This window comes from Phodopus roborovskii, unplaced genomic scaffold (assembly GCF_943737965.1).
Source record: "Phodopus roborovskii unplaced genomic scaffold, PHOROB, whole genome shotgun sequence".
Classification (NCBI taxonomy): Eukaryota; Metazoa; Chordata; class Mammalia; order Rodentia; family Cricetidae; genus Phodopus; species Phodopus roborovskii.
The window spans coordinates 52,749-68,620 of record NW_026125701.1 but is presented as its reverse complement, the minus strand read 5'-3'; the positions used below and the strand labels follow the sequence as shown (position 1 = coordinate 68,620).

General features: G+C 42.0%; 1 protein-coding gene across 1 annotated transcript; it reads right to left on the bottom strand.

Moving 5' to 3' along the window:
* Positions 1 to 11,047: 11,047 nt before the first annotated feature.
* Positions 11,048 to 12,033, bottom strand: LOC127217489 (NEDD8-conjugating enzyme UBE2F-like). The gene has a single exon (XM_051178487.1). The coding sequence runs from the start codon at positions 11,988 to 11,990 to the stop codon at positions 11,433 to 11,435; it is 558 nt and encodes a 185-aa protein (XP_051034444.1). The 5' UTR covers positions 11,991 to 12,033; the 3' UTR covers positions 11,048 to 11,432.
* Between the last annotated feature and the right edge of the window lie 3,839 nt (positions 12,034 to 15,872).

Below are 15,872 nucleotides of genomic sequence, written 5' to 3'. Positions count from 1 at the left end.
AATAACCCCACCCCCACCCATTCCTTAAAATAGGAAACAGCCGAGGCAATCCAAGATGATAGGCCCTCCGTCAGGGACAGATCGAGGCGGGTGGAATTAATCTGGATAATAGCGGTCCTCAATTCTCGGAGGGTCTGTTCAAATTCTGCGGTCCAATTCTGTAACATGAACTGAGAAAGACTATTAGACAAATTAGCTGCTTTGGTAAAATTTTCATATTGAATGGAGGTGACACATAAACCAGGGAGCTTCTGCTCACAGCCCAATTGGGCCAATTGCCATAATATGTACTAAATCTATACGTTGGTTCACCAACATCAAGCCCCCCTGAATTTGAGTATTGGCTGAAGTCTGTTTATCCAGAGCCTCCGAAACTGTCCTTAGGTAAAAAGGCTAGACCCAGCTCCCTATTGGTGGGGAAAGAATCAGGGAAAGACCTGAGCATTATACATCACCGGCATTGGAAGTGGGAACGTTGACATGATTCCCCAACGAGGCTCCCCTTGGACAGCTGGGATGCTGAGTATCATCAATGACATCAGGGGGAGCAGTCGGCTCCCCTTTTTCTTGTCCTCGGGTCTCTACATCTTTCTACTCCAGGACCATCCGAGTGATTCTTTCTGGGACCCAGAAAGGATTTTCTTCATTCTGTGGGAAAACACAAACAGCTCCCCTGGATCTTATTAGAATAGGATCTGGGCCTTTCCATTCATTGGTTAACACATCTTTCCATTTTACAAGTTTCTTAGGTCGACATGGGTCTGAGCAATTTCGCTCTGCCGCAGACCGACCATGTTCATCCATGTTTAAAAAATTCATGGTGAAAAGTGCCATTGCTATAGCCACCCGTGGCACGGGGTGCAAACCCATCATTATTCCCCCTTTTTGCTTAAGGAGATATGATTTGAGTGTGTGATGTGCACGCTCAATAATGCCTTGTCCTTGAGGATTATATGGCAAGCCCGTGACATGTGTGACTTGCATTTGTGCACAAAACTGTCTGAATTTTTGAGAAGTATAGGCAGGCCCATTGTCAGTTTTTAAACATTTAGGCTTACCCCAGGCACTCCATGCCTCAAGACAGTGTTGAATCATGTGGGAGGTTTTCTCCTAAGTGAGTGGTGTGGCATGGAGAACACCAGAGCAGGTGTCGATTGATACATGCACATATTGTAACTTTCCAAAGGATGAGACATGGGTCACATCCATCTGCCAAACCTGTAAGGGCTGAATGCCTCGAGGATTAATTCCAAAATGGGGTGCAGGCAGAAACTGACAACAATGTTGACAATTGACAACAATCTCATGAGCCTCCTTCCTAGTGATGGAAAAATGGCGTCGCAGGGTTTCAGAAGTCACATGAAAATTCTTGTGAAATTCCTTGGCAGCCTCTAGTGGCGGGGCTAGAACCATGGCAACCAATCTAGTTGCTTTGTCAGCCAAATCATTACCTAAGGCCATGGGTCCTGATAGCCCGGAATGTGCCCTTATGTGAGTAAAAAAAGAAGGGCTGCCCTCTAGCAAGCAGACAATTTTGGATGTCCAGAAAAATGATTGCAACCTTGCTGGTCATTTTTATAATGCCAGCCGTTTCTAACAATTTTACAGCGTTAACTACATAAGATGAATCTGACACGATGTTCAATGGACCCTGAAACCTTTGTAGTACTTCCAAAACTACCATGCATTCCACCACTTGAGGCGATGTTTCCTGAAATTGTTTGGAGTATATTTTGCCCTCCACCACAAAAGCTCCCAATCCTGTCTTAGACCCATCAGTATACACCACCAGTCCATTTTTAATAGGATGACTTGAGGTAATTTTTGGAAAAATCATAGGCTGGTTAAGGGCAAATTGTAAAAGTGGATGTTTAGGATAATGATTGTCTATCTTTCCAACAAAGGTTGTAACCAAAATAGCCCAATCATTTGAAGTAGCGGCAAGGGTGGCAACCTGTACAGAATTATAGGGTACAATCAGCAAATGAGGTTCAATGCCGAAGTGCATGAGGGAGGCCTTTAATCCTCTCATGGCCAGTTGGGCCACCGCATCCGGGCACCAATCAATAACTTTCATGGGAGAAGCATTAGGGTGTATCCATAATAAAGGACCTTGTTGCCATAATACTCATAATACTGCGGTCGGAAGCCCTTTTGTCCTGAACACGCATAGAGTAATCGGTTTATTTTCCTCTATGCGTGACAATTGAGCCATCTGTATGGCTGCTTCCACCTTTAGTAAAGCCTGTCTTGCGGCGGGAGTCAATTCTCTTGGGGATGCAATGTGGCTATCTCCCTCCAACACATCAAACAAAGGCTTAAGCTCGGCGGAGGGAATTTTTAGAAAAGGTCTGAGCCAATTTATGTCCCCCAATAACTTTTGAAAATCATTAAGAGTATGTAGATAATCCTTTCTGATTTCTAATCTCTGCAGCACAATCTTATCTGGAAAGATCTTGGAGCCTAAAAAATGTCCAGTATCCGAGATTTGTACTTTATCTGTGGCTATATATAGGCCTCTTTTCTCCAATGCTTGCAACAATACAGGATATGCCAGTTTTAAAAGATCAAAATCTTTATGACATAGCAAGATGTCATCCATATAATGCAACAGCATCAGAGAAGGGAATTGTCTTTTAACTGGGGCCAAGGCTTCATACACATACAGCTGACAGATGGTTGGACTGTTTGCCATGCCTTGTGGTAAGACCTTCCACTGAAACGTCTTGTCCGGTTCAGCATGATTTATAGATGGTAAAGTAAAGGCAAATCTGGGTCTGTCATGCTCATGTAAAGGTATGGAAAAAAAAAAAAAAAAACAATCCTTAATATCCACAATCAATAGCGGCCAAAATTTGGGAAGTGTGGTAAGCAATGGTAGACCGCGTTGTATGGGGCCAAAAAGCTGCATTTGCTCATTAATAGCGCGTAAATCATGAAGCAAGCGCCATTTTCCAGATTTCTTTTTTATTACAAAAATTGGAGTATTCCATGGTGAGGTGGAGGCCTCAATATGGCCTAATTTTAATTGCTCCTCTATAAGCTGATTCACCGCTTGTAATTTTTCAGAGGTAAGCGGCCACTGAGGAACCCATACAGGATCCTCTGTTTTCCAAGGTATGGGTCATGCTGCCTCAGTGGCACCTAGGAAAAACCCAGACCCTGTCTATTTCTATTGGGTTTAGGAGCAACGGGCTCAAGGCGCCCCTGTTCATAGCAGCCCAAACCATTGCCCTGCCGATATCCCATCTTGCCCATTCTCCCCTGAGTCTGTGGTGAATATTCGTTTGTCAGCATCAGTCCCATGTCTTGCATGACATTTCGTCCCCATAGATTCACAGGCATCGGTAATACATAAGGAGTAAATTGCCCTTTTTGACCCTCTTGGGTTCTCCAGCTAAGGGGGGCGGCACTGATAGTGGGGCAGGACTTATAGCCAAGACCCTGTAAAGAGTGTGACGTTTCCACCATTGGCCATGTCTTCCGCCACCAGTAGGTGGAGATAATGCTCTTATCAGCCCCCGTGTCCAAAACGCCTTCAAATTTCTTTTCATTTATCCAAAGTGTAGTTTTTGGCCTACTATTTAAAGACATGACCAAATAGGCAGAGTCTGTTCCTGAGGATCCCATTTGTTTTGGGACACCATCAATGGGCCCATGTTGGTTATCATGAGTTAGGAGCAGCAAATGTGCAATCCTGTCTCCCTGACTGATGGAGAAAACCCCGGTAGGGCTTGAGCATAGTGCCTGTATCTCGGGGGTGTGGGCATCATCCACAATTCCTGGATGTACTATGAGCCCCCGTGCTATAAGGGAGCCTCGCCCAAGGATCAATCCCATAGTGCCTGAAGGCAGAATAATTGATTCTAAAGGCACGGGCTGAATACCCATTTGGGGCATTAGTAAGATTGAGGAGGCGGCACGCAGGTCCATTCTGATGGGTCTGCTTGGCCGCTCTCCTGGTTCCCTTCTAGAGATTTGACAAATCGGTTCCCATATCTTCGAGGGCCCTGGGACCAAGGGCCCATCTGCCCGTTTTTTGACACCTCAAGGGTCGGAGCCTCTGTCGGAGGGAGGAGTCTCCCTTTAATGTCTCTAACAAATCTGCATTGCTCCGCCCGATGGTAGCCTTTGCCACATCGGGTGCAGAGGCTCGCCCTAGGGGCGTTGGACATTTTACAGTCCTTTTTATGTGCCCTGGTTTTCCACATCCAAAACATGTCTTACCGGGAGGTTTTTTGTTCTGCCTTTGCACCTGGATAATTGCCGCCGCTAAACCTGTATTGCTCAGAGGCCCCCCTATCTCCCTACATACCCTGAGCCAATCCTGTAGCCCCTTATTTTTTCGAGGTGCTATAGCGTTGCAGCAATCTTGGGTAGCTTGTTTAAAAAATCAATTGTTCTAGCAGGGGCATGACTTGTTCAGTATCCCCGAAAATGCGTTCTGCTGCTTCTGTCATCCTGGCTACAAAGTCTGAGAAAGGTTCCTGGGGGCTCTGCTTGATCTTAGTAAGCTGAACACTACCCTCCCCTTTACGGGAGAACGACTTCCAGGCCTTAATGGCTGTAGCTGAAATTTGTGCATAAGCTCCCCAATGATAATTCATTTGATTATTAACATGAGGGCCCTGCCCAGTGAGTAATTCAAAAGTCCAGGCTTGCTGCTCCGGAGTTATTGCAGCAGCATTAGCTCTTGCCTGTGTTTGGGCCGCCTCATGCCAGAGGGCCCTCCATTCCATATATTGGCCCATGCTGACCAAAGCTGCTTTTGCAATCGTCTCCCAATCTGCTGGAGTCAAATGATACAGGGCCAATCTTTCTAGTTGAACTATGGTAAAATTTGCTGTAACTCCATATTTTCTGACTGACTCCGCCAATTCCTTTATTTGATTATAATCCACTGGGGCGGCCACTCTCCCTCCATCCGCATTCTCGAAAACTGGAAATGCGAGGTGTAACGAAGCCAGCTTTCTTCTGACCCCTGACGGGATTAAGGAGAAGCCTTCTCTACGGGATCCTCGGGTCCCTCGGTTATCAAGCTCATATGGAGGCGGAGTAGCAGAAGGCAATAAAGCAGAAGGCTTCTCGTCCCCTTTCTTAATAGTAATAGGAAAGCCAAAATCATCATCGGGGTGGTGCCTTTCCCCTTCATATCTGGCGGCCTCTTCCTCCAAGTCCGCCTCCTCTTCCATGTCCAAGACATCAGACTCTTCGGACTCAGAGGGGCCTTCAATACCCGGGGCCGCTTGAGCTCTCCCTTTTCTCTAGGTCTTTCTTTTTTGACCTCCTATGGGATTTCTTTGGTTTCTCCTCCTGACTATCTTTTCCAGAGGGTACTTTTTCACTTTTAGTTTCCTTTTTGCGCGCACCCATCCTCTCGCTTTCTTCAGCTTCTGATAGACTATCCTGAAACTCGGTTAAAATCCCTTGTCCCTCCACAATAGCAGACTTACAATCCTCATCCTCTAAACAATTTTCTATCATTGTCCAGATGGCCATAGCGCTAGGCCCACGTTCTCCATTGGCCTGAGCACGCTCAAGATTCCTTCCTAACTTCCTCCATGAGGCCAATGAGAGAGAGCCCAAGACCGAGAACCAGGGAGCTACACTGTCTACATCCTTGATAAATCGCTGTAGGAGTCGGTGAGATAGCTTCAGATCCCGCTGTGTAAGGATTGATTGCAGTGCTGTAACAGTGTAATGCGTAGAGCCCATGGCTGTGCAACGGACACCCTCGGCTTATCTACGTCCGTCTTACAAGTGTTGGCACCACGCGGAACCAAAAGTGGATATGGAGTGCCTTGTTTTTTTATTTACAAAAGACTTAAGAGGCGCAGTGTACCGCGGCTTATCTAGGTCCGACTTAAGTACAGCGGCCTCGATGGTAACAAAAGAGGATCAACAGAAAGAGAATGAAAGCGATACTAAAGCAAAGATGTTATGAGGATCAGTCATACCTTACTGAACTTACCTCCTCGCAGTTCTGAATCCTCCCAACTCGAAAGTTGGGGGTCTTCGATGGTGCTGACGATGGATTGGTCGAGTTCCCGGGTTTCGGCAACAGTTGTCCCGCGCTACTGTCCCGCCAGCAAGAACGACGCAGCACACAGATAGGATCCTTCTGCGATAATAGCTTTAATGCTTCTTGAGAGGCAGAGCATAAGCTTACACCAACTGTAGAGCAAAGACCCGGGGAGCAAAAACCCACACCCTTATATAGAAACTCAGCCTCGCTTAGGACGTGTCACTCCCTGACTGGTTGCTCACTCATCAGGCCGAATGTCGCCACGGGAGAGGCGCGGGAGAAATCCCCTTGCACGCGTGCACAGGCTTATTTATGCCAACCGCCAGCCGGATGCCAGTGCCATATTGTAATGGAGAATGTAGGGACAGCTCCCTACACTGAGAGACAGAAGATCTTCCGTGATCTGGGTCATCATCCTTGTGCGAGGTGTTGGTGATGGTGCCGACCTCCTGGTGCCACTACTTCTTCTAATCGTAGATCACAACCGATGTGGAGATGAGGAGGATGAGCAGGGAGTCAAACACCCAAACCACCATGCCTGCCTTGGTGAAGTCCTTGTACTTCTCGGAGGGCACCATGGAATCTTCTGGACTCAATCATCCAGCATCCGTAGTACTCTGGGTGATGCATAGGTCACTCAGAAATTGCTGTGTCCATGTCTACAAAGTTCCTAACCTTGTCCCTGACAGATATTTGCACCCTAATCAGTATAGATGATATCATTGTCAGTCGATTAAATGATTGAAATAATTGAATAAGGCAGTAATAGCTAACTGTCACAATAAAGAGGTGATGTAGTCTTTAACTGGAAAGGAAGACTGGCCAGACTCCAGTCATGAAGGATGTCATCATCATGAATTCTAACATTCAGTCATAAAATATGATGATATTTCATATTAACTCCTGAAGAGGGAGCTTTACATGACTCTTCGTGGAATAGAGGATTATTGGTTTACATAAATATACAAATCTATACATTATCTTGGGAATTATCAGGAATTGTCAATGTAAATACCATAATTATGTGATAAGATGATCTGCCACACTTGATGCCACAGTGTGGCACCAAACTCCAGGTGTCATGGATGTTATAATCATTGTTTTATATAACTAAAGCATCAAACAATGAGTTGATGTAACATCATTAACGCCTCTAATGTGGCACCAAACCAGACTCGTGAACAATGCTGTCATCATTAATTTAAATAACTTAATTACATAATTAATATTTGGATGGTCGAAAATATTTGGCTCCCACATTGTGGAACAATATTCCACTGATCATGGATTATCTAATGTCCTATTTTAATAATGAATTAATAAGATAATCAAAGGATGAAATGGACTGCCATCCTGGACACAATTGTCTCTCCCTTGACTCCAAAAAAATTGTGTGAAACTCCCCAGTTCATATCTTATTTAACCGCAGTGTTTAGTAGTAAAATGTGTAAATGCTGAAATGTCATTTTGTATGCAGGGTTTTAGATGATATCACATATTTAATGTTGGACAGCTGCCTCAAAATTGATGGACTGCAATCCAATAATCCCTAAGTCTACTCTAACAAATGGATTATCACCTTCCTGAAGGAAGTAAACAATGGAAAATTCACCTTTTGATGAATAATTATGAGTCTTATTATATTTTAATTAATTATATTACTTCTTAGGAGAGAGAGAGCATTCATAAATAGAAGTCTTTGAACTGTTTCTCCACAGACTATGTTCTCTGATATTAGGTAATCTTGAATCGGGTAACCAGTAAAACTATTGGCAAAATTCCAGAGATTTGGCTAAGACATTGTGAGGTGAATCACATGCTGTCATTAAATGATTTAGGAGAGTTATCTTGGGAGATTGTAATGTGCCATGGAAACACTTTATCGAAGCTGTTCTCTGGTCCCTGGCCTGTGATACCAGGATACATAATGCAAGCAGTGTTTCCATGCAACATTTATGATCCAACATTCTGTCACATTCTAGAGCACCTCCCACATGCTAAAGTTAGCATACCCACCAATGGACTAACCTTATAGCCTCACTGATTTTCTCACAAAAACAAAGCAGGGCCCTGTTTTTTTTTTTTTTTTTTTTTTTTTTTTTATACACATATTTACCAGTCTCTGTACAACATGCCTATAGTGATATAAGCATGAAAACGAAAGCATCATTATGCCATTCAAGAATATTGATGAGTATTTAAACCTATTTTCTATGCTTCAATTTTCTCATTTGCAGAATGGAAACAACACCATTAATCGCCTCTACCATAATACTTTTCTATTTATTGAAAAGAAAATAAACTCTTCATTCTCTTACCTTTAGAGCAACTTGATCAAATGGTTTATCAGAGTTGTTTTGATTTGCATTTGGCTGATGAATAAGGATGTGAAGCACTGTCTTATGTTTCTTTCAGACATTTTTGATTCCTCAACTGATAATTCCCTATTGAGTCCTTTATCCCACTTTCTAATATGATTATTTAGAGTTATTTAGAATTGGTGGTGTGTCATGTTATCAGCACAATGTAGGTCATTTGCTAAGAATCTCTGATCATGAGATTATTAAATTATTCAATTTTTAAAGTCAGTGTTGACTGTGTCCTTCATGGGTCACTTCTGTCACAACCTCTAAGAAAATTAGCATGCGTAGTATTACAGTTTTTTAAAATCTTTAACCATTCGATCGTTAAATAAATATCATTATATAATCAGTAATCACTGGATAACCCAGTGTCCCTCATTCTCTGGGCACTGCTTCTGGTACCGATTTCTTGTATGTGAAAATCTCACAGCAGCCAAACCCATAATGTATGACACCATCATTATTTACATAACCAAATAAGTAATGAATGGAAATTCCTCCATACTTAACTTTCATAAGATGGAGCCAAACTCCAGCGATAGTCAAGGAAGTATTACTTAGATAATTAAATAAGGCCACACGATTATCTCCCAGGGAGGAATGGCCAGATTCCAGTCATGAAGGACAACATCTTCATCGATTTCAATGATTAATATATAAGGAAAAAAATTGAACAATGACATGGTGATGCATACTTAAGTACCACATGGAGAAGTCAGACTCTTCTCTTCCTGGAATAAGGATTTATTTAAAAACTTAAATTGAAAATCAATTAATTGGCATTTTATGTTAACTCTGACAAGATGGCACCAAACTTGTAAACCTATGGCTGATGTAACGATCTATTTCAATAGCTAAATAATCAAGTAATGAGATGATGTTACATCATCAACTGCTAAAACCTGACTCCATTAAATACGATAATGAAATGATGAATTATTATTTAATTTCCTAATTTTACAGTTAAATAAGTTAGTGTAGTATTAGATGATGTGATGGTCTGGCACGACTGACTATTAGAAGGGGGCTCAAAATTCCAGTGATCACTGAATATATAATGACAGATTTTCATAATTAAATGAATACAAATTAAACAAGTGGATGGTGTTTTATCCATGACCCCTACGAGATTGCTCAAAACTGAAGACATCATTGAGTTTTTAATCATAGATTTGAACAAAAAAAATGAATGAATAATGAGACCATTTCTCATAATTTACCTCTAGAGAGATAACAAAATGATATCACCATTGATTTAAATAAATAAATAATGAAATCACAGGAGACAGTTAACACCAACAAGGTGGATCCATACTCTACTCTTCCTGGAGTAGAAAAAGACAGATTTTAGTAATGAAAGAATCAGAAAGATAGATTGTCTGTCACACTTGAGTGACACAAGGTGGCACCAAACTTCAGGGTTCACCATTTATATAATGAAAGAATTCAATAATTACACCTTTACATATGTTAGTCTTTGATATTTTTTGTATTATCAATTCCTGGGCAGACATGCCAAACATGATAAATTATGCTGTCATCAATGATTTTTAAAATTCCATACGTTAATAATCAAACAATCATACTTTCTTTCCTGAAGAACTCTGCTGGCCTGACCTCATCACCTGCGCCTGAATCTCTCTTCTTGTGGGGCAGGACCTGAGATGATGCGCCCATACCTGGCAGAGCAATAGTAGCTAAATTTTGATATCAGCTCAAAAGATGGCTGCAGCAGGGTCATCACCAGCAGAGCCGAGAGAGAGAGCATTTCTTCCATGTTCTGGGTTGTCATCCTTTAGCGAGATCTTGGCCATGTAGCTGAACTCCTTGTGACACCTTTTCTTCTAATCGTAGATCACAACCAATGTGAAGATATGGAGGAAGAGCATGGAGTCAAACACCCAGACCACCAAGCCTGCCTTTGTGACGTATTTGTACTTCTCGGAGGGTACCATGGAATTTTCGCAACTCAATCATCCATCATCCATAGTACTCTGGATGATGCATAGATCATTCAGGAAGTGCTGTGTCCATGTCTACAATATTCCTAACCTCGTCTCTGGCAGATATTTGCACCCTAATCGGAATCGATGATGCCATTGTCCATCGTTTAAATCATTTAAATGATTAAATAAGTAAGTAATAGCTATCTATCACAATGAAGAGGTGATGTAGCATTTAACTGGCAGGGAAGAATGGCCAGACTCCAGTCAGGAAGGATGTCATTGTCATCAATTGAAACAATTAATCATAAAATGTGATGATATTGTATATTAACTCCCCAAGAGGGAGCTTTACAGGACTCTTCATGGAATAGAGGATTATTGGTTTACATAATTATACAAATATTTACATTATTTTGGGTACTAACAAGAACTGGCAGTTTAAATAATTTAATTACAGGAATGAGTGCTCACAAGAGAAAATATGCACATATGAAAATCTGTTTAGAGATTTGATTTAATTTTACTTATGTGATGTCAGTGTGTGAGTTTGTGACTGTTCATGGTGTTTGAAAATAAGGTTATACCCTTGAGAATACCAGTAGGAGGAACTACAGTATGTTCTCATAAAACAGGCATGATTCATGGTAATGAACTTTTCTTTTTCTTTTTCTTTTTTTTTTTTTTTTTTTTTTTGCATCCAATCACAATTTATAGCGGGTTTCTTATTGCCAATCTGCCAGTCACACCGAACATGTCATTACATCACTTGTGCAGGACACCGATTTTGTTGGGGGGAAGGGAAGCAAGCGCTATCCTCAATGGTGAGTTCATTAAAACTTCGGAGGAATCCCACAGCCTAGACAGTGGAGTTTCAGTAAACATTTTAAGGGAAGCAGACAATGCTCTCGAGGTCCAGACATATTTTCTTGCTGTATTGTGTAGTCAGGAGGATGGTCTTCTTCAGGACAACATGGTCGCAAGACTGGGACAATCCCAAGGGGCTGACAGGGAGTATGAGGATGGGGAGGAGGGCTACCTCGAGCTGTTTCACATCAGAGACAACTGTGACAGTCCTCAGACCTGCAATCTCTCCTCTTATCATCTGGCATAGCGTTTAATGTATCCATCCACTTTGTCCCGGAAATCCTCCTTGTCTCGTAAATGATGTTCAGCAGCTTCAATATTCAGTGGATCATCAAAATTCAAAAGATCAGTAAATAATGAATTTAAGCCCCAAACAACATCCTTCAATGTCCTAGTGGGAGCCCAGCCAGTGCCATCAATCGAATGTTCTCTTACTAAACTTAGACATATTTCCCCTGTTTCTGTGATGTTGGTGTGCCAGATTTTAGTCAAGCATTTCACCTTGGGAGGCACCATGTTGTAGGCATAAGGAACTTCAGTTTCAAACTGAAATTTTCCACCCTGGTAGTAACCCTCATCTGGGCTTACAGTCAGCTGAAAGCAATGAAGCTTATTTGGATCAGGAAAATGTACTTTACACGTACAGGGTAAATTAGCTTCAAGTTCTGTAACCTCTTTAACAAGCAACTTGTCTCTCACAGAAACCCTCCGAGTGGAGTCAGATGTGGAGGCTGATGTCCGGGATCCTTTGATACCATCATCCCGCTTCAGCTTGCTAGCCAGTGTTAGCATTACTGCCACCTTTCTTCTGAGCACCGCGAGTCAGGCGAGGCGGGCCAGCACCCAACACCATGCCAGACCAGCGGCTGGAGCAAGACATGATTGCCCTCACGGCCACACCGGCTCCCGGCAGGACCCGGTAATGAACTTTTCATAAATTTTTTTTCATTTGTGTCTCTAACCCTTTTTTAACATCTTGATATCAGGTTATAGAGAAGAAATCATGGAAGAGAAATCCCACATCATGTAAAAGAGTTAGTGAACATATTAGACATCATACTTGACTTTAGTCTTAATAAATAAAATAAATTCATGTGGAAATGGGGTGTTAATAAGTGTTCTAGACCCAAGAAAAATGATAAATGAGTATATTATTGGATAACAACTTACACAGATAATAATAAAGACCCACGGAGGCATTTCAGCTCAGGAGGATTCAGTCCCTGCCATTCTGATTGGATGTGCAGTATAGGAGAGAGAAGTGAGGGACAGAGAGATGGAAATAGAGTGAGAAATTGAGTGAGGGAGAATGAGAGAGTTACAGACAGATTGGGAACGAGAGAGGGTCCACCCCAGGGTTCACCACCTTCTGTTCAGAGCCAAAGGCACTGCATAAGAAATAACTTCATGAGATGATCTGAGCAGAAAGCCTGGATTCACAGGAACACCCCCCCCCACCAAATGGCAGGTCCACTAGAGGATCTGATTGGTTCTTACAACCTAAGTGACAGGACCAGTTGAGTAGAAGATACACAGCCACTTGCGAGTGGGATTTGGAACAGGGCAACCAAATAATCGCAACATTTGTATACACATAGAAGCCAGCAAGGCTTGACCTAAGCAAAACTGAGTCCCAGATGTTGGCACATTTGTCTGAGTCTGGCTTCTTCCTGCTGGCAAGGGACAATGTGTGGTGGGGAAGTCAGGTGGTGTGGGTAGAGATGTTTTCCCTTAGCTGCCATTCTGGAGAACTCAAGCCTATGTTCCTTGAGTAGGTATAGAAGGAGGGTTGAGTGAAGCTTCAGCCATAACAGTGAGTTTCAGGTAGCACCATTCTGTTCCCCAACCTCAGGGTAACTAAATGAAGCTTTCCACTGAATTCACCTTAATTCAGTCTCTGCCTTTAAAAAGCTGCCATTAGAGGCTCGATCAGGGGGTGTACCGGATACATGTTTGTACCCCACCTTTGTCACCCTCACCTGCCATGGAATTTCCCATGGCCCCCATGCATGATCACCTTTTAGTTTTATCCTAACATTGAAGCTAGAGAACAAAGAGATATCCACCCTACCCATACCCAAGATAAGTAGACATCATTGAATTGAAAGACTGGAGGCTAAGCTGTGAAGTGGGTCAATGTATTTCTCTTATTGACCTGTCTTTGTCAAAAGGCAATTTGGAGTAGAGGGAGGATGTGAGGATTCAACTCTTTGCCTGACTGACATTCAAAGTGCTTACCTGAATTTTAAATTTTCTTTTAGTTCTTGCGTTGATCACATTGCTCATCTGGAATTCCTGCCTATAACTTTACTGTCTTAGTTTTTGTGGTAGCTGAGTTTGCTGGATCTTGATTATGTATACCAACTACCCAATTTTAAACTGAAGTTGTAGAGAAAGATGACACTTGTCATATACATGTCAGGGTTAGGGATTGACTTTTTTCTTAAATACTTTAGAGGATTTCCCTGTGTTGTGTGTGTGTGTATCTTACATATGTTTTGTTCCGTTTTTTTTTTTTTTTTTTTTTTTTTTTTTCCTATTTAAAGGTGTCCGCGCATCTTTTTCTCCAGTTGGAAAATACTCTCCCAATTGAAATATCTTTACATTTTCAAAATATTTAGGTTACAGCGTGTTAAATTCTGGTGTTTAATTATAGGTATCACAGATAATAACGTTTTGATTTGTTCTGTTTGTGTCTGAAGTTTTTGTGCTTGTCTGTGGGTTCTTTCCCTCTGTACACAAGATTTTATGTAGTGAACACTGATCTTGAAATCTCTATTAGCAAAAGAGTATCTTACAGGCCTGATTCTCCTGCATCCACCTCTACGTCCTAAGTGCTGGGTTGCAAGTGTGTGTCACTGTGCCTCTCACATTTCCTTGTTTTTTGATTTTTTTTTTGAGAGAGTCTATCTATGTTGTTTAGACTGGCCTCAGTTTATGAATCCAACAAACTCTACAAACCTACAGGTGTTTATTGAAAAAGGGAATGAAGGAAAGGGTACATGTTAACCTATTGGTGGCAGCAATAGAAAGAGAGAGAAAACTGGCAGGAGTTACTTGCTTATAAAAAGGGAGCAGTTTAGAACTAGGCTCTGCAGTTGTGGCCATAGAAACTGGAGTCATGGAGGTTTCATTGCCCCAGGTCCTTGTGGCCTCTGCATGCACAGTCTTTATAGGGTCATTTAATGAATGCATGGCATAGCCATCTAAACTTTAACAGCCTTGGAGATGTCATTGTAAAGTGTTCATTTCTGAAAGACAAGTCCAGGAGGCAAGGGAAGGTTGTCTATAGAAAGCAGAGAAGATCGATTCCAGGGCTTGGAAGGAACCTGAGCTTTAGAGAGGCCTGTGACCTGGAAAGGTTTTATATCGCAGTAAATAAGGATCAGGATAAACAAATAGGCTGAATAGATGTTTATTCAGGGAGAAATAACTTACAACCTAGACAGATGAACACCAGGAAATTCAACCCGATCCTCTCCTGTCCGAGTCACGCCAGAAAGACAGCACCTTACTAGGCCCCCACCGACCACCTTCCACAGGTCACTTCCGCCCATGGCTCCACCCCCATTGGGTGTGGTCAGTGCTACAGAAGGACTATCTCACTACAGTTTCATAAGAAGAAGATACTGGCCCTGGAGAGGACTTGTATGGAGTGACAGTCAGGTGCTAAGGAGAAACTACCAGGGCAGGAAGAGGAGATTTTGGGAGTAGGAATAGGGCCAGGTTGCCTAGGGGGAGGGAGAATCCAATAAATCAATCATTATTAGGCAGCACATACTTTTCTGTGTGTTATCATTTCCCCTGTTATTTACAAAACATTCATATTATAAAATGTTATAAAGGACACTAGCTATAAGTGTGGTGACACAGGCCTTTTAATTCCAGCACTCAGGAGGCAGAGGGAATTCTTTCTATTTGAGGCTAGTTTGGTCAACAAAATGATCTTCAGGACAGCCTGAGATTCAGAGAGAAAACAAGTCTGGAAAAGCAAACAAAAAACCCACTGCAACAAACATCCTTTTATGTATCCCTCAAAATGATGAATAAAATACCCCATGTGTTCTAACTGTCTTCCTACTCTTCAAGCCTTGCGCTAAGGGTTTTTTTTTTTTTTTTTTTTTTTTTTTGCAATTTTTGCCAGTGGGGGAAAATGTTTGCATTGTGTCTGTCATGTACAATAATTTTTGCATGGGATTTCCTATTTGCTGGCTGATTATTCTTTTCTCCATCAAGGCGTGTTCCTGGTGCACAGTGTTATTAAACTTTAATAAGCATCACTCAAGTCTTTCTCACCTTGTTGTGTGTATTGATATTCCCACATGGTATGTGTGTCTGTGTGTGTGTGAGTGTGTGTGCAAGCATGCAGGTGAGTGCATGCAAGTGTTTGTGTGTGTGTGTGTGTGTGTGTGTGTGTGTGTGTTTGTAGAACAGAAGACAACTTTTGGTGACTATTCTCCCCACCATGAATCTCACACATTCCACTCATATCCTCTAGACTGGATTCTGAAAATGATTTTATCCCAATTTCCCTTTCTAATCTGGCCTGTTTGCATCTTGATACTTTGTTGAGTTTATTCTTTCATAACTTTTAATACAAATATTTGCTTTTGTTATGTGAATTGTGTCTGCATGAATGTATACCATGCCTATGACTGCCTGAAGAAGACACAA

Coding starts and splice junctions, on each gene's coding strand:
- LOC127217489 (XM_051178487.1), bottom strand. CDS start 11,990: ATGCTAACACTGGCTAGCAAGCTGAAGCGGGATGATGGTATCAAAGGA.